The 16,800-nt window shown below is 52.8% G+C and overlaps 5 protein-coding genes across 5 annotated transcripts; 3 read left to right on the top strand and 2 right to left on the bottom strand.

The window, feature by feature from the left end:
• Positions 1-1,194: 1,194 nt before the first annotated feature.
• Positions 1,195-2,557, top strand: DEU56DRAFT_920047 (uncharacterized protein; the record flags this gene model as incomplete). The annotated part of the gene is made up of 5 exons (XM_041358378.1): positions 1,195-1,300; positions 1,346-2,017; positions 2,063-2,284; positions 2,335-2,429; positions 2,495-2,557. 5 exons carry the CDS (start codon positions 1,195-1,197, stop codon positions 2,555-2,557), a joined length of 1,158 nt encoding a protein of 385 aa, XP_041200984.1.
• A 317-nt stretch (positions 2,558-2,874) lies between these two features.
• DEU56DRAFT_762207 (uncharacterized protein) lies at positions 2,875-4,902 on the bottom strand (the record flags this gene model as incomplete). The annotated part of the gene is made up of 5 exons (XM_041350656.1): positions 2,875-3,803; positions 3,852-4,022; positions 4,076-4,182; positions 4,236-4,642; positions 4,696-4,902. 5 exons carry the CDS (start codon positions 4,900-4,902, stop codon positions 2,875-2,877), a joined length of 1,821 nt encoding a protein of 606 aa, XP_041200983.1.
• A 452-nt stretch (positions 4,903-5,354) lies between these two features.
• On the top strand, positions 5,355-10,276 carry DEU56DRAFT_874432 (uncharacterized protein; the record flags this gene model as incomplete). The annotated part of the gene is made up of 7 exons (XM_041355955.1): positions 5,355-5,397; positions 5,784-6,565; positions 6,617-7,137; positions 7,188-7,582; positions 7,631-7,822; positions 9,226-9,957; positions 10,014-10,276. 7 exons carry the CDS (start codon positions 5,355-5,357, stop codon positions 10,274-10,276), a joined length of 2,928 nt encoding a protein of 975 aa, XP_041200982.1.
• A 297-nt stretch (positions 10,277-10,573) lies between these two features.
• Positions 10,574-11,513, bottom strand: DEU56DRAFT_762204 (uncharacterized protein; the record flags this gene model as incomplete). The annotated part of the gene is made up of 3 exons (XM_041350655.1): positions 10,574-10,834; positions 10,884-11,198; positions 11,250-11,513. The coding sequence occupies 3 exons, from the start codon at positions 11,511-11,513 to the stop codon at positions 10,574-10,576; spliced, it is 840 nt and encodes a 279-aa protein (XP_041200981.1).
• A 441-nt stretch (positions 11,514-11,954) lies between these two features.
• On the top strand, positions 11,955-14,266 carry DEU56DRAFT_762203 (uncharacterized protein; the record flags this gene model as incomplete). Its single annotated transcript, XM_041350654.1, has 7 exons — positions 11,955-12,107; positions 12,163-12,605; positions 12,636-12,765; positions 12,813-13,040; positions 13,089-13,374; positions 13,420-13,646; positions 13,754-14,266. 7 exons carry the CDS (start codon positions 11,955-11,957, stop codon positions 14,264-14,266), a joined length of 1,980 nt encoding a protein of 659 aa, XP_041200980.1.
• Between the last annotated feature and the right edge of the window lie 2,534 nt (positions 14,267-16,800).

Here is a 16,800-nt window from a genome sequence, read left to right as displayed (position 1 = left end):
CGCACCAACTCCGGAGCATCCTTGTCCTATGGCGCCGGAGTGAGAGCAGCCACAATCAGAGACCGGGGCACTTACAGCGGTGATATCTTCCTGGGGCGCATCGGCCGGTGGCGGCACTGGATCCTGAGCTATCTTTTGCTTCTTGGAGAATGTTGCTGCTAGGTAATAATGAATATAAAAATCCATTGAGAGCGAATAATTGAACATACCGGCGGTGGGGCGGCATTCCCGATGATGATTGAAGGCCACCAGGCGGCGCCGGTGTTGGACTGGAACCGGAGTCCCTTCTCCTCTTCTCAATGGCCAAAGTACGGCCTCGTCCCTGATCACCTTGCACAATATCAGGCGGCACCACTTCTTTGCCTTACCCTTGTCTAATTATACCCTATGCCGGCTTATTCTTTAACGCCGGCTTGGGCTTGGGCTTTGGCCTTGATGGGCCCGGGCCTGGCGTAGACTGTGCGACTGCGGCGGTGGATGTAGATGGCACCGGCCTCGATACCAAGATGGTGCGGGGGCCTTGTCTTTCAACGGATGCTTCTGGATCCAGGGATCATCGGCACGATGTTCTCCCACACTGGGGCACTGACAAACCGTTGCCGGGTGTCGTCTAGGTGTTCCTGCATCTCCATGGCTGCTGAGAGCAAGACAGGGGGGACCACAGTCGCCGAATTGGAATGCATTGCAAAAACCGGGGTCTACTCGAAATCAGCATATCACCCGGCGCTAATAGAGAAATACCCACCATGATATTCCCCACCTGCACAGTGAACCGAAGGTGTTCGGGATTACCGTCCTGCAGCATGATCGCAACTGCCAGTATGTGAAGGACCTGAGCGGCAGCATCGCTCAAAGCCTTGTTGGATGTCTCAGCAGAGGGCATGATGGGAGGGATAAACTTGAAAGATGGACAATGGGCGGGCGATGAAAGATCTGGTAATATGCCGGTAGGAAGCAAAGAAATTTTAAAATGAGTGGTTCGTGGCACGGCAGGCAACTCCATGCGGCAATGTTTTAATTAAAAAGGAAGTGTTTTGAAATCACGTGTCCAACTTGTGGCACCGAAATGCTTTGTTTGGGCTGCTGAATTTAAAGTTCCGCAATCATCCACAATCCACACAATCAGATATTTAACACGGCCGAATCCATTTGTCGTCACTTAATTTTTTATCCTCCAACTTAATTGTGAACGCCATGTCACTACCAGAGCAACGCCAAGTCCGATTCGAAATTCCAATGGATACCGATGATGAATCTCGATATGGATCGGCGACATCCAATGCCGCCGTGGGTAACACAGGTAAGTCTTGTCTCAGTCGACCACTCTGATCTAATCAGACCTCAGCATTTTATTTTGGAATTGGCGCGCCGGCGGCGCCTCCGCTGCCAAGGTTCAACTTCGGCATGGACATCCCCATGTCGTCGGTGGCATCCGCATCCCCCACAATGCAGCAGCCATTCAATTTGGGCTTGGACCTCCCAGCCCAAGAAGAACCACCTGCCGGCCAAGTGCTCCAGCCATTCAATCTGGGCTTTGACCTCCCGCCTTGCTCCACCCCGGCCCAAGCAGAACCACCTGCCGGCCAAGTGCTCCAGCCATTTAATCTGGGCTTCAACCTCCCGCCTCGCTCCATCCCAGCCCAAGAAGAACCACCTGCCGGCCAAGTGCTCCAGCCATTCAATCTGGGCTTTGACCTCCCGCCTTGCTCCACCCCGGCCCAAGCAGAACCACCTGCCGGCCAAGTGCTCCAGCCATTCAATCTGGGCTTTGGCCTCCTGCCTCGCTCCACCCCGGCCCAAGCAGAACCACCTGCCGGCCCAGTCCTCCAGCCGTTTAATTTGGGCTTTCAGCTCACCCCGCCCTCCACCCCGCCCCAGGCAGAACTTCCTGCCAGCCCAATCCTCCAGCCATTCAACCTTGGCTTCAACCTCAACATCCCCATCAAGCAGCCACAGGAGGTGGTACCGGCGGTACAAACTGGAGACCGGCATGTGGCCTATACTGCCGCCAATAGGCGTAAGTTCGATTCCTATGTATTAGTCAATTCTGACCCTCCAGCAGCATTCCAGTTCAACTGCGGGCCTCTCCCGCCCATAGGAGATTGGGAACCGGTGCCGATCCGAGCACCATCGCTGATGCCCGCCGATGGCCCATCTGGTGCCATGCCGCCAGCGCCGGTTGCACCGCCTGCAAGGAGGCCGCAGCAGCCAACATTGGCATCTTTAATTGGCAATGCCGAGCAAGCGGCGATCGACATCGTCAAACGCCTCCATGGAGACGAATGTAAGCCACATCTCCGCATAGTTGTATGCAGTTTAACTAATTTTAACCAGTTGATTATGTGGCAATGATGATGGTCGGCGGCCGCATTCGTGCCACCGAGAACGTCCGGGACCCTATGCCCGACGAAGTCTTGGACAGCAACCAGGTTATGATGTCGGCGTTCTGTGAAAACCGGGACAGGCTGACCAGGATCTTCAAGGACATGATCAGCTTGCATCATATGGCACAGGTGCAGGAAAGGGTCGCCCCAATGGTGAACTCCCTATTGTGTGAGGTGGAGATAGCAGAGGAATTGATTGCCGCCTCTGATGAGTAGAAGCTAAAATCTCAATTTGTTACATGTATCCTGTGCCATATCACCAGTGACAATGAAATGTACTATATTACCCATACCCATATCGATCAGCGAGATGACCGGCGGCACATCAAATGGTATTTGAAACAAGGTATATCATGTGACATGGCATCAAGCCGGCAAAAACATCTTGGGATTTGATACCGGCGGTGCTCACAATAGGAGATATCATTTGGCATAGGATGGTATTTCAATTGTAGCTCATATACATGATCATTATGATAGGCGGCAATGATCACTTCCTACTCTGTTTGGCCTTTGGAGCGTCAGCAACCGCTGCCTTGCTCCTGGTTCTCCTGGCCGGCGTGTCACTGATGGGAGCGGTGGCTAGGCGTTTTGATGCCTTGGTGGGCGGCTCATTCTCAACTGGGGCCCGGCGTTTTGATGCCTTGGCCTGTGGCTCATTCTCGGCGGCGGCACGGCGTTTGGAAGCCTTGGCCTGCGGCTCATTCTCGGCGGCGGCACGGCGTTTGGAAGCCTTGGCCGGCGGCTCATTCTCCACATTGGAACGAAGACCTTGCCTTGCGGTCCGGGGACCTGATTTTGCCGGTTCATCTGCTGTGTTGAGCGCAACTGTGATATTGCTGGTCGTCTTTGACCTGACTGGAGGCGTTGCCTTGGTATATCTGCCGGTGGAATCATTGATGTGAGGGGCAAGGTTGTCAGATGCCAACTCATCACCGGGGCCATCAATGGATACCGGCAGCAGACCTCTCTGAACTACCTTGATAGGGAATGATTCATTCCTGTCATTGGCAGACATTGAAACCTCCTGATCTTCGTCGGCAGATGACTGACGCTCCTCTTCCTCTTCTTCCTCATCACCGCTTTGCTCATCCTGTCTTGAGGCATGTTTCTGCTTGCTGGTGCTCTGGCCATGCTGAGTCGCTCGCCGCATTGCCCCGCAAAAAGATTTTGCCAGCTTCTCCATGTCGCCGTCGGTGTCCTTCCAAGCTTTGAAGCAGAAGGTTGGGCGAAGCTTCCTTTGCTGTCGGCGATGCCAGAAATACAACAGAGCGGTGGTGTCTGCTTTGTCCATCTTTGATGGTTCCACCAACTGTACGTCGGCGGGCCAGTAGGCGTCGTCGAAGAAATCTGATTGGCTCTTTACCAAGTCGCCCCATGGCACCGCCGCCGCGGCTTTTTCCTTTCCCATGCACATCCCTGTTGAAATTAATACCCGGCGGCATAGCAAAGAAGAACTAAACTGACTGTAGTGCCTAGTGAGGAACGACTGAATGATATGCTGTTGTTCACTGCGTTTCCAGCCTGTGGTGTCCGGGAGCATTGGCCACCCATCATCATCCTCCTCCAGTTCAAGGAGCTTTCGGGGCACGCGTTTCTTGGCTGTCACAATCTGGGGGACATCTTGATCCTGGACATCTGAATATTTGTGCATTAGAATGCCTCTTCATTCTCTTGGATTGGCATCTCACCGAATTGCTCGCCGGCATATTGCCGCCAGTCCGGCATGAAGTTCCCTTCCCAATCCCTTGTCTTCAGAAAGCTTTCACCGCCGCCACACTGCTCATTGAAATCATGTCTTCGAAAATTTTAGATCTGGCTGACCGGCGGTACAATTCAAACATCACTCACACTCCCAACATAAGTTTGCCTTCCCGGTTCTGCCATGCCGACATCACAAAGATCCTCATTCCAGCCTGCTTGAACATTTCGGTCGCAAAATGCTCAATCATGTCGGCGCCTTTGATCTCGGCGACATTGGCTTGGATGTCCGGCAGCGCAGCTTCATTGTTCCACTTCTCTGCGGTCACTCTAGCCTCTTCCTTCTCCTCTGCTGACAGACTGGCAAGCACTGTTTTTGTGGCCTCCGGCCACTTGGTGATCATCCCCTCACTCCCAGGTGTGTCTCCGGTCTCCTCTTGTATCTGGGCTTTGTTCTGCTCAATCAACACCCGGTGAGCGGTCCATTTCTTGCCATACTTGATGAGAGGCTTTGGAGCCTTCCAGCGACACTGGTTGTAGAGCCATTCCTTGTAGGTCTGTTGTCGGAAATAAATAGCTATAGCATGCATATATGTACAATGGCACATACCTTTTTCCGGCTTTTGAGCATGGCTTTGTCACGGGTAGGAGCTTGGAGGCAAGCTTCCCTGTGGATGGCATTCAATACATTCTGTCTCTGTTTACCTTTCACAGTCCTCCAGTCCTCGAGGTGGGTCTTGAGGACAGCAATTTCGGCCTTGATCAAAGGAAGCTTTGTCTGCTGGGGGACAATGACCGGGGATTCACTCCGAGCCATTTTGTGAGATGGCCGTTGGTCTGAATGGTGGGATATTGAAAATTGTAGGTTTCGACTGCCCTTACTCGGATCCCTCGGTTCCTATGACATTTCATGTTATTTACATATAGCTACATGATAGCCGTCAACACAATGCATCAGCCTGATATTGCTTGCTCCTCTTGTGCAGACATGGCTGTCTGTTATGCATCCATGGCTCCAATATTAGCATCACATATTCCAGTTGAAAACGAAGCCTAATAGAAGCCTAATAATAAGTATGTAATGGATGTCTTATGTCAGTATATGTGCAAAGCATGTCACTATCAGCATGCCATGTATTGCTTGCCCCTTGTATGTACACATGACTGTAAGTTATATATGCATGGCAAACTCTGAAATCAGCATCATGTCTACCTGATGAAACAAACCCTTTGCAAGACTGATTGAAGCCTAATCCTCGGTGTTTGATGATGGCACATGAGAACACTGATACCGAGCATGCATTACATCACAGTTTGTTGTGGTTTAGAAGCGGGTGATCTCAGCTTCCATTAGCTTCTATCATCACATACCATCGGCTTTAGCACATGAGGGGCTCCAAAGTGCAGGAGTGGACTCCTACCAGCAATATTTGTCTGGTGGAATGGAAGAAAACATATCGGACCAGGAAAGCAACTGGGAAATGGGTAGAGAGACCCAAGACCCGAAAATTTCAATCAGTTCCGGCCACCCCTACCAAGTCATCATCGAACCAGTGGCCATCCGAGGATATGCTATTTCTCGGTGGAGATGATTGTGTCGGCGACCTCAACCAGCAGGATTTCATACCCCTGCAGCTACCAAAGTCTCTGGTAAGCCCTGCCCAGCAGCCATAGGACCTCGTTCTGTCCCTCACTCAGTTTGTTTCAAGAGTCAGAATGACTATCTTCGGCAATGGGTCCCAAGGACCAATAGATATCTCAGCATACTCCTTGAACGAGAAGCTCCTGCCGACCGGTCTTGCATCATTTGTGGGACCGATGGTGTCTACAAATGTCACAACTGCTTCGGTGAGCCTCTATTTTGCACAAATTGTTGCAGGACGGAGCACCAGAGGCTGCCCTTCCATAGGATAAGTCAATGGACAGGTGGTTTCTTCGAGGACTGTTGCCTGGTGAAGACTGGGCTAGTGATTTCACTGGGGCACGGCGGAAATGTGTGCCCACGCCAAAACTATGGGGTCGATGATGCTGGTGATGAAGGATTTTTTGCTGCCGCCGACACCGACACCGACACCGACACCGACACCGACACCGACACCGACACCGACACTGATGCCGATGCTGATGCCGAGCATGCGACAACGCCAACAGCCAATATTAATTCGTCAAAGAACCATCACGATCTGCCTACTGGAGTGCCATTCATAAAGAATGACAAGACCATGACAACAATAGTGGACAAGTCTGGAGTACACACACACATCATCAAGTATTGCATATGCGCCGATGCCCCAAGCGTCGACCTACAGCTGTTTCAATTGGGCTTGTTTCCTGCATCCTTTACCCAACCAAAGACCGCATTCACTTTCGATGTATTGGACGACTTCTTACTGGATAATTTGGAGTGCGGGACCTCGGCGATGAATTATTACAGCAAGTTGAGGAGGATGACAACCAATGTCTTTCCGCATTTGGTGCCGGTGAGAGTATTCATCCATTGGCGGCCCAATGTAAAGTTCACAACTCCATAGGACCGCTACCGGGAGCTCATGCGAGTGGCAAGGCAGTGGCGGCAGCTGAAGCTATTGAAATGGAACGGCTTCGGCCACGAGGAAAAAGATGTAAAACCCGGCGATCTCGCTCTCTTCTGCCCGGCATGTCCCCAGCCGGGAATTAATGTGACATTGCCAACTGCAGAAGGCCCTGTGGAGATCGATACCACATCAGATCTGGAGACGCCGAGTTGGTTGTATTCAAGATCGCTGGTCATGGATGGCAACTTCAAAGCAGAGCATATGCATGCGGCGAATCCCATTGATGAAGTCCCCCTGATGGATGGACGCGGCTTCATGGTTGGTGACAGCAAATACAAGGCGCATCTGTCTCTGGCAAAGGACGCCGCTCAATGGTCCGAGTGCAACAACCACCACGCGGTGAATCAAGCCAATGCATCCCGCCACAGACTGGAGGCAACCGGCATCGGCGGTTGTGCCTGCACCAGGCATGGCTGCTTCGTCCCGCATGCAATGGTGGATTTTCAGAAGGGAGAAAGGTAAGTAATTAGTGTATCCTTGCCTTGAGATCCTCGCCGACGCACATCAGGCAGATGAACATGGACTATGCTTTGTGTGAGGCATTGAAGCACAACGCCGGTGGCATCCGGCGCGCACTGACCTTTTATGATGTTAATTGCCAGTACCATAAGTATCTGAAGGATCGGGTAGCTGACAGCCCTTATTTGCAAATTCAAGAGGAGTTGGAGATAATACCGGGGATAGGTCTATGGCATGTTCATGGCCACCAAGACAGCTGCTATGTTCGCTATGCTTCTAACTTTATTGCCGGCGCCGCCAGAATTGACGGCGAGATCATGGAGACCCTTTGGGCGCCGTTGAACATTATCTCTCCTTCGGCGCAGGGGATGGGGACCCCTCACCGCAAGGAGTGCCTGGATTACCAAATGAATGATTGCAATTTCATGAAAATGATCAGGATGGGTGGGTGCTCCCTTGGTCCTCAATCAATTTGCTCACCGGATCATGCAGGCAAGGCCCTTTGCCGGAAATTCAGGCAAGCTGTTAAAGGGCTCGCCGACAGCAGGGAAGCCTTTGAGAAGCTGGATCTGAGTGCCGACGAGAAAAATGTCAGGGACTGGGGAGAGCAGGAGAGGATGGCACAGGAACGGCGTAGCACCGATCCAACGGCAATGGACATTTACGAGGTTCAACTTCAAAAAGGTATGCGCCTTGAATATCAGTGACATCCAGGCTTACCGCAAGGTAGCGCCGACCAGGAAAGAACAGGAATTAAGGATGCTGGATGAAAATGGCCAGCAACCTGCTCCTGCTCGGCGAAGGGGAGTGGCGACATGGCTGGCAGAAGTAGTGATGTGCCGGCCCGGCTTGGCCTGAAAGCCGCGGCTTTGGCCTGGCCTGGGGCGGCTTTGGCTTTGGAAAACCTCAGGCCGAGCCGTGAGCCAAAGCCAGGCCAAAGCTGCGGCTTGGCTTAGGCCTATCATGGCTTTTTAGAGACCAGATCACTCGGTGAAGAAGAATACCAAGGGGTAAAATGGGGTGCCATCGGTAAGCCTCCCGCAGGACTGATTCAACGTAGGGTAGTGATGCTCTGTCCTCGAACGTAGGTAAACGATCTCTTCCAGTCACTATGTCGACCTCCTCTTGTGCGTCTTTGAACATCTGGGTGAGACACCATGGCGAGAGCAAAGGCCATTAAGGTTGAAGTAGCCTGTGGAGACATTAATCAGCAGACAGTATAGTCCAGACATGCGCTGACCGTCTCATATGAGCTGCTTTCTTTAAGGCAGCCTCGAGCATTGGTTTGGATGCCTCATCTCGCTCAATACAAAACAATACCCACCTCATGCTGCTGCGCATATCAAAACAACACGTCCCTCATTTCATTCGCACAGTGAGTCAAAACTCGAACTTCGTGTTTGATCCAAGATCCCCAACACCAATCAAGTAGCTTCAATACTGCGTAAGAGTACCAAATGTCAGATCCTTCATATCAAAGAAAGCTGAACTTACAGAAGGGGAATGTTTTAACCAAAAATGCTCTCTCTGGGGCCAACACGTCAAGGCCAATAGCTAGCGCGTTTTCCGCGATTCGAATCATAGGATCATCACGAGCACTAGGCTGGTAGCCATATACAACTGACATCGCAACAGAGGACGAGAATCTGTGAGTATGTTAGTATACTTATTCAACATTTACAAACACATTGACTGATGTGGCGAAGTGGGAATGATAATGTTGAGGGTAAGTTTGGTGGAAGAGTCGTCGGCAGCGTGAACGGCCGGTGCTCTGTCAGAGGCTCCAGTGTCCCAGACTTGTATGGATGGATAGGAAGGGCTGGACTCCCTAGATTGTTAACTTCTGGGACATTCAGGAAGTTGAAGAGTTCGAGGGACCGTGGCTGACCGGGCGCTGATGTCGTTGTCGATGGTAGAGACGATTGGCTAGAGCCGCGGCTCAAGCCGTCGGCTTTGGCTTTTCAGAATTCCAGGCCGGGCCAAAGCCCTCGTCAGGCCGTCAGTTTGGCTCGGCTTGGCCCGGCCTAATTTGGCCCGGCTTGGCTCGGCCCACGGCTTGAAGCCGGGCCATGCACATCACTAGGCAGAAGGGCTTTCAATTGAGGAGGCACAGGTGACTCTCCACATGGATGTTCGAAAGCTAGGGCGGCGGCCGACGGAGAACCAACGATTGGAGATTGGGCGGCGTCGTGAGAGACTGCAAGGAGACATTGACCATTGGTCGGCGACAGCGGCGACCTTTGTCGGCGACGGGTTTGGTGATGCCGACCTCAACATCATGGAACATGAGCTGCTGATCCTTCAAGAAGACTCAGATGATGAAACGGCTGATGAATTCAGACTGTTTGAGCCCGAAAAGGTTGTAATACCACTGCCATCCAATCTGGGCCAGGGGAGATGCGCCGAGCTCGGCGCCGCAGATGTCATCCATCAAGAACGGGTTCTCCGGGAAGGACAAGCCAATGACGCCTTGCACAACATCAGAGTGCACCTGGCAGACAAGGCGGTCATCTTCCGAAAGACTGTCAGAACGGCGAAGTCGCAAGCAAAGTCCACCAGAGCTTGGGCCCAGATCCATTCAGTGGACCGGGCAGTAAGCATCAATGCAAGCATATATTCCAAGTGCCGGTCTCAACTCGGCAAGCTCGGCGCCGCCGACATTTTACTGAACAGATACCGGCCATTGCTTAAAGAACATCTCAAGATCAGCACCGCCGTCGCCGATCCCAATGCCAGAGGGCAGAGAAACTCCATGTTGGCTTGGTTCTGGTCTATGGATGTGGAGGGAGACTCTGATAGCAGTGATTGGTTGAATGAATGTGAGGTCTTCACACATTCTTCGCCGGGTGCCGCTGACTCTGCCGACAACATTCAGTTTACCGGGTGCATTGGCTCCGAGCCAAGGCTCTAAGAGACCGTTGGGAGGAGGAAATGCTGCTTGTCCAGCATGAAATGAACTGGACATGCAACTTCTTCTTGCACAAAGCCGAGCAATGGATCCATCTGGCTAGCATCGCCAAAGCCGCCGACAAGGTGGGACACCTTGCCTATGCGGCGCGGCAGTGCAAAATGTATCAGCGGCTGTATGTGGATTCCCGGGATGCATTTGAAGTCTCAAAGGCGGCCCGGACCCAATGAATATCATGCCGGCGGTCTTATAGATTTATGCCTTTGACATCCTTGTAGTAATAAATGAAGTCTCCATATGTGGGGATTGCGCAGATTCGTGAGGTTTTGACATAGATGCATTGGGCGCTTGACTACCACCACTCGAAGATGATACATTGTCAGTGAGGTCGATATAATCGCTGAAAGGAAACGGCGTGAAGTGCTCCTCTCGTCTCTTGTTGATTAACTCCTGGTGTGGATGGACTTTCTATAGTGTAGTCTAATCAACCTAGAACTAATGTACCATACCGTGTCATTCTAGGTAATTTAATTCTGTTCCCCTTTCAAATATTTGACCAGGAGTTCGGTGGCGGCGATTGCGCCGCGCACATCTTCACCCAATGCGGTCTCCATTCTCATTAAGGAGGCTGCTACAAGCTTTGCCTCCACTACCTTATCCTCCAACATCTTGACAATCTGCTCATTTCCTTGTCTGACCCCGGCTTGAATGGTGGCCAATTGCTGGGCTACCGGCGTTGATCTTGCTTGCACCAACGTCGCCGGGGTTATCAACCACTGGCTTTCTGGCTAAATTGAACTGTAAGGTGGCGGCACAGTTGAAATGAGGATGACTTACCAATTGCTCAAAGTGGGCTTCAACCATGTCCCCGACTTGCCTCCAGCCGGGATAACTGGAGGTGAAGGTCTCGTAGTCGGCCGTATCAAAAGGAGTGTTCCACCAGTCCAAGGGATAGCTCTTGACAACCCGCCCTCTGGCCCAGGCGCCGGATGGCTCCACCGGTAACTGCATGAATTGGTCATAGAGCTGCCGGTAGGTCAGGAGCTCCGTCGAGCTCATGCCAAGGATCCCGACGCAGTATCGGAGCCTGTTGGACAAGGGCGGGGCAATGCACATGCCTTCGCAATACGTGATCCAAGGCATGAAAAAAGCCTGATTGGCGATTAATAAACTTAGATTAATGAGAAGAATTCGAGGACTTACATCGGCCTCCCACATAAGGTACTTGCTGAAAATTAGCCGTGTTGCCGATGATGGAGGAGGTTTGTTCTCCATGGATGTCCGTATAGCCAGCAGGCGGGATGCGGCGAACTCGAATATGTTTGCCATATCGGCAAGATTGAATCTGGGAGGGTTGTCGGTGCTGCTGCCGCTGGTGGAAGAGTCGCCGGATGGGCTGGGGCGCTCGGTGGTAGAAGAGTCGCCAGATGGGCTGGGGCGCTCGGTGGTACCAGGAATCTTAGACATGATTGAATATTTGGAATGTGATGATTGGCGAAGGTAAATTTATACAATTTGCCACAATCGGAGTTTGAACTCGCAGCAATCGGCGGTTTCAAATGGGTGGGTGAATGCGGCCCGTGAGACTTTGTTCGGCAGTTCGCTTTGGCAACAATCGATGATCGTGGTCCACAATGATAATGTGAACAATACCGAGGGTAAATCGTGTGATCACTACTTGACCGGCGTCACAGGTCTGTGTCTGTGGGGTTTGCCGGCATTGTGAATTGGAGATTGCCGGAACATGCCGAATTTGTGAATTGCAGATCTCCATTGTCCACATTGACCCAATATGGAAATATATTGGATGTGTGACATAATCAGCCGCCACATTACATTTCACATCGGACTTGTATTTATTGAGCATCACGGTTCATCGTCGCCTCTCATCTTTACACCATTACCACCATGACCACTTCAGTTGACTGGGCCGCTAACAGCTCTAATCTTGCATTCCGTGCTGCAGCCGACAAGGTCGACTACATTCTGGGGCAGGCTCTCCAATTGGATCCTGCCGATCCCAGACACATCGCACTTGGGACGGAGCTGGCCTCAACCCTTGTAAGTTTTCTTAGATGTGTTACCTTCAGTGTCACATTCGCTAATCTTGGTATAGAGTTTTACCTTCGGCTCCTTTGCCTATGGGGCAACCTCTGTGTCGCCCATGGTGCTCTCTGCCGCCGCAGAGATTCATGAGCACCTGGACGCATCCCGCTGCAAGATTGCCACTGCCCCGGTCTGGTCCAACATTCGCCCAGACGATCCGCGGAGCCGCTCCAGCCCGCTTTACCCCTGCATTCATGGCTATGGGAACCCCCCTCCCTCCACCAATGCTCCTGTTTCCGGTCCACTCAACCCCCCTGCCCCCGCCCTTCCTCCTCGTGCCGGTCCGTCCAACCGCCTTCCCCCCACCATTCCTCCTGTTGCCGGTCTGTCTGGATCCAATGCCGCATTGGCCCAGGATGCCGCAGCCCTTGCAGGCAAGGGCAAGGGCAAGGCACGAGAAGATCCTGTGGCCGAATCTACAGAAGAGCGCGGTCGCGGTATGGAACGAGGCAAGTGAATCCGCTGCCTCAGCACCGCCCGTAGTCAGAGTCGGGCGCCGAAGGCTAAACGGCAACGTGCCACCTCCAAGGCCATGATCACCAGCGAGGACGACCGGGAGTTGGACGAGGCCGACATTCCTCAGGACAAACCGGTGCCGGCGGCCAGGAAGAAGGTGAGTCTGGCCTTTTACTTATCTTTCTGTTCTAACCTCTGCGCCAGTCATCCTTGCCCACCAGACTTCCCCCCGCCCTCAGGAAGACCCGGCTGGCCAGCAAGTCGGCATCCCTCACCATCACCAGCACCGATGAGGAGGATGTCGAGGCGCCGACCAACCCTCCACCCAAGATGCCGAAGAAGTATGTCGAGATTGCTGATGAGGAAGATGAAGAGATGCCGATGAACGTTGGCCCGGCGCCGAAGATGGGCACTCCATACATTCTAGTTCCAGTAAGTGTTGTTCCCCCCATTTTTCACTCAAGTTCTAACACAAGGCAGCCCGCACCAATTGCGATCGCCGGCAATGACGCCGCCGATCCCAACGTATGGCGGCCTGGTTGCGGCCCATGCCGCCACAGAGGGCTTGCATGCCGCCAAGGCTTCAACATTGCCGGGTCACCACTCACCGTGTGCGAAAGCTGCCACCGCCTCAAGCATCGGTGCGGTGGTAACGGTTCTGCCATCCCAGCCACCAAAGGCAAGAAAGCCGCAGCGACCACATCTCGGCCCCCGTGTTCAAAATCTCGCCGCCGTCCATCACCTGTGCATGTCTCCCCAGAGACAGGTAAGTACAGAGTTGTATTTGTCAATTTTATCTAACATTATGTAGTTGATTCAGCTGCTCCAGCAGCAGCCTCCACATCTGGTGCACCTGCACCGGTTGTTGCTGCCATCACCGCTCCCGTTGCCGCTCCCGCTCCCATCACCGCTCCCATCACCGCCACCGCTCCCATTCCCACTCCCGCCGCCGCCTCCACTCCTGATCGGCCAGCAGATGCATCTGTTGTAGCCCTAATCGAGGCCTTACATTCCACCGTCGCCTCATTGGAGGCAAAGGTCAGCCTTGGGGAGAAGCGTCTCCTTGAAGCCAATCAGAGATTGGCCTGACCAGGAGGCGGCTTCAAAATTGCTCGCCTGAGCAATTTGAAGAACTTCACCGCCAGTTGCTCCCTCCCCCAGTCCCGGCATCACCTGTCCTGGCTTGCCTGCCGGTGATGATCAGCAACCTCAGCGGCAGCAGCAACAATATTGCTGCGGCTGAAGATGGAGCTGAGTCCGCGCCTGGAGGTATTGGAGAGGCTGAAGCGGAGTCCACGTCCGGTGTCAATGCCGGCGCCAGTGGCAACAACATGGATCTGGATGTTTCTGAGGATCTGGAGGCTGCCGCTCCGTCTGGTGACATTGCCGGCCTCAGCGGCAACAGCAACAATATTGCTGCGGCTGAAGATGGAGCTGAGTCGGCTCCTGGAGTTATTGGAGAGGCTGAAGCTGAGTCCACGTCCGGTGTCAATGCCGGCGCCAGTGGCAACGCCATGGAACTGGATGTTCCTGAGGATCTAGAGTCTGCCGCTCCCTCTGGTGACATTGCCGGCCTCAGCGGCAACACCAATGATGTTGTAGCAGAGGCTGAGGCGGCAGCTGAGTCTGCATCTATTGCATCCTCCGCCCATGAATGAAATTTGTTGTGCATGAATTGGACTTACTTTGTATTACCATAGTTTGAATTGGATCCTATAAATGTAGATAAACGCCTGCAATCAGCCTGATACATATGACCCTATGATATTATGATATGCCCCTTTATGAAAATCCCTTTTCCCCCCTACAAGTGCATATATGCCGGTCAGAGATCTGGTCCGCAAATGAATTCATTTGCCCTAGATTAAGTTTGCCGCTGGCATTGACTGATGCATGCTGATCCGGTCCTCAAATCAATTCATTTGCCAGCGGTTAAAGTTGCCGGTAGCATTTACAGAATATAGACAGTAGTGCCGGCGAGCCAGATACTTCTGCCGGGGAGATGTAGGCATTGCCGGCACCTGTACCAACTGCAGTATTGCCCACGGTGTCGCTGATGACAATGGTCTTGCCGGCGACCGAACATTGTGCCGGCGAGATACTGGTGCAACGGGATTCAGCCGTGTTATGTATCTATCAACCTGTCACATCGGCAACTTCATATCCGTTCACTGATACTGCGTCCCAGGATCCCTTCGCCGAAGCTAATTGACTGCATTACAAAATGCCCATTTATCGCCGAAACCGTTTCTCGGGGTTCTGCCGCCGATACATATCGACCCGGCCGATGCCAATAGGCCATGGCAGACCATCGCCGGCACTCGTTCCCGATATCTATACATGTATCCTATTCCACGGAATACAATGACCGATGTTAATGGACCGCTGTCGGACGCCATGCCTGATATCCATTCTCTGATACCGTTTTCCAGGATCCCCTCGCCGAAACTAATGCCCATTTCTCGCCGACCGCATTTACTGGCGCCGGCGGACTGCCGCCGATACTTATGAACCGTGGGCCCACCCGAAGGTGGTGAGGACTCAATAATGTAGGCCCACCCCTCAATACACATACATTAATTTTGATACCCATGGGCCCACTCCAAAGCATCGAGTACATTCTACCATGGGCCCAGCCCTAACGGTCGGAGGTACTTATGGACCGTGGGCCCACCCGAGGGTAACGAGGACTCAATATTGTAGGCCCACCCATCAATACACATCTATTAATTCTGACACCCATGGGCCCACCCCAACGTATCGAGCCCAGTCTACCGTGGGCCCACCGCTAACAGTCGGTGACAATGCATCCACCGGCCCACCCATCAACGTCGGATGACATTCTAATGTGGGCCCACAGTGGGCTGGCCCGACACCTATGGAGAAATGTCAACTTGGGCTGGCCGAGTCCATAGGGTCAAGTCACTGAAGGGGCTCCGCCTAGACCCGCATAAGATTGATAAAATCAGTAGCTGGAAAACGCCTACCTCGAAAGAATTGCTGATGCAATTCATAGGATCCGTTGGGTACCTAGTAGCAGGGTGCGAGGGCGTACGCATCGATATGCAGCACCTCTCCAAAATCGCGGCTCGAACGACGAAGTGGACTTGGGACCCAACCGACCAAAGGGCGTTTGACCTGGTAAAGACGTGCGTGGAAGCACACCGGAACACCCGGCGTAAGGCGATAGACCTAGGGCCTGCAATAGCGGGAATAAACCCTGTTAACCTCGTTACGGATGCATCTCTCACAGGAGCCAGCGGAGTACTTACGCAAGGCCCGAACATCCACGACGCAGAGATCATCGCGTTTTGGTCTGGTAAGTTCAACTCTGCTCAGCAGAATTATCCTGTCCACGAGCAAGAACTCTTAGCAATCGTTGAGTCGTTGAAACGTTTCAGACACTTACTGATTGGGTTTAAGTTCCGCGTGTTCACGGACCATAAGGGACTTGAATGGATATCCACTCAATCCAAACTCTCCCCTAGACAGGCCAGGTGGTTAGAGGCGCTGAGTGAATTTGACTTTGAAATCACTTACCTACCCGGCGAGGAGAATACACTCGCAGATGCGTTATCCCGTGTATACAGCAATGAACCTAAGGGGACGGTACGGTCAGCAAGTGAGTACATCAGTGTAGAGGAAGACCACAAGGCACGCACCCTACTTCTGAATTTTGTGTCCGCGCCAGTGTACACAGGTACACCGTTGTTCCTAGGCGCGGCAGAAGCCAGGAGATCAGCTCGAATCGCCATCAAGCGAATCAATGCCCCTACCCCAGAGCAACCCATCCGTCGTCGTCCCAACAAACGATCCACAGGGCGGACAGACACGGCTGTCGAACGGACAGACTCGACGAGCCAACCCATGGCAGACTCGAACAGCGTGAGTGCTCTCCTACAAAACCTGGAAGCGGCGTCAAATTTCACTGACACTAACAGGAAACAGAGCGACTCACCCGGAGATAACGGGAAGTCACTTGGACAAACCGTCAACAAAGACATGAGGTCGCCTGGACAATACACAGGAAACCAACTTGTGTCTGACACGGCGGAGGAGATAGAGTCAGATCCAGTGGGGCGTGCAGGTATGAAAACTCACCATGGATATTTGAAGACTCCAGGTAAAATAGGAGTGACTCCAGCGCCCCGCCAAGCCTCGCGGACTGGACTGATGATGGCAAAACGCAATC

The sequence above is a fragment of the Suillus clintonianus genome (genome assembly GCF_016758775.1).
Source record: "Suillus clintonianus strain FC179 chromosome Unknown DEU56scaffold_195, whole genome shotgun sequence".
Classification (NCBI taxonomy): Eukaryota; Fungi; Basidiomycota; class Agaricomycetes; order Boletales; family Suillaceae; genus Suillus; species Suillus clintonianus.
Note: the sequence above shows the minus strand (reverse complement) of the source record. Positions and strands in the feature narration are given on the sequence as shown.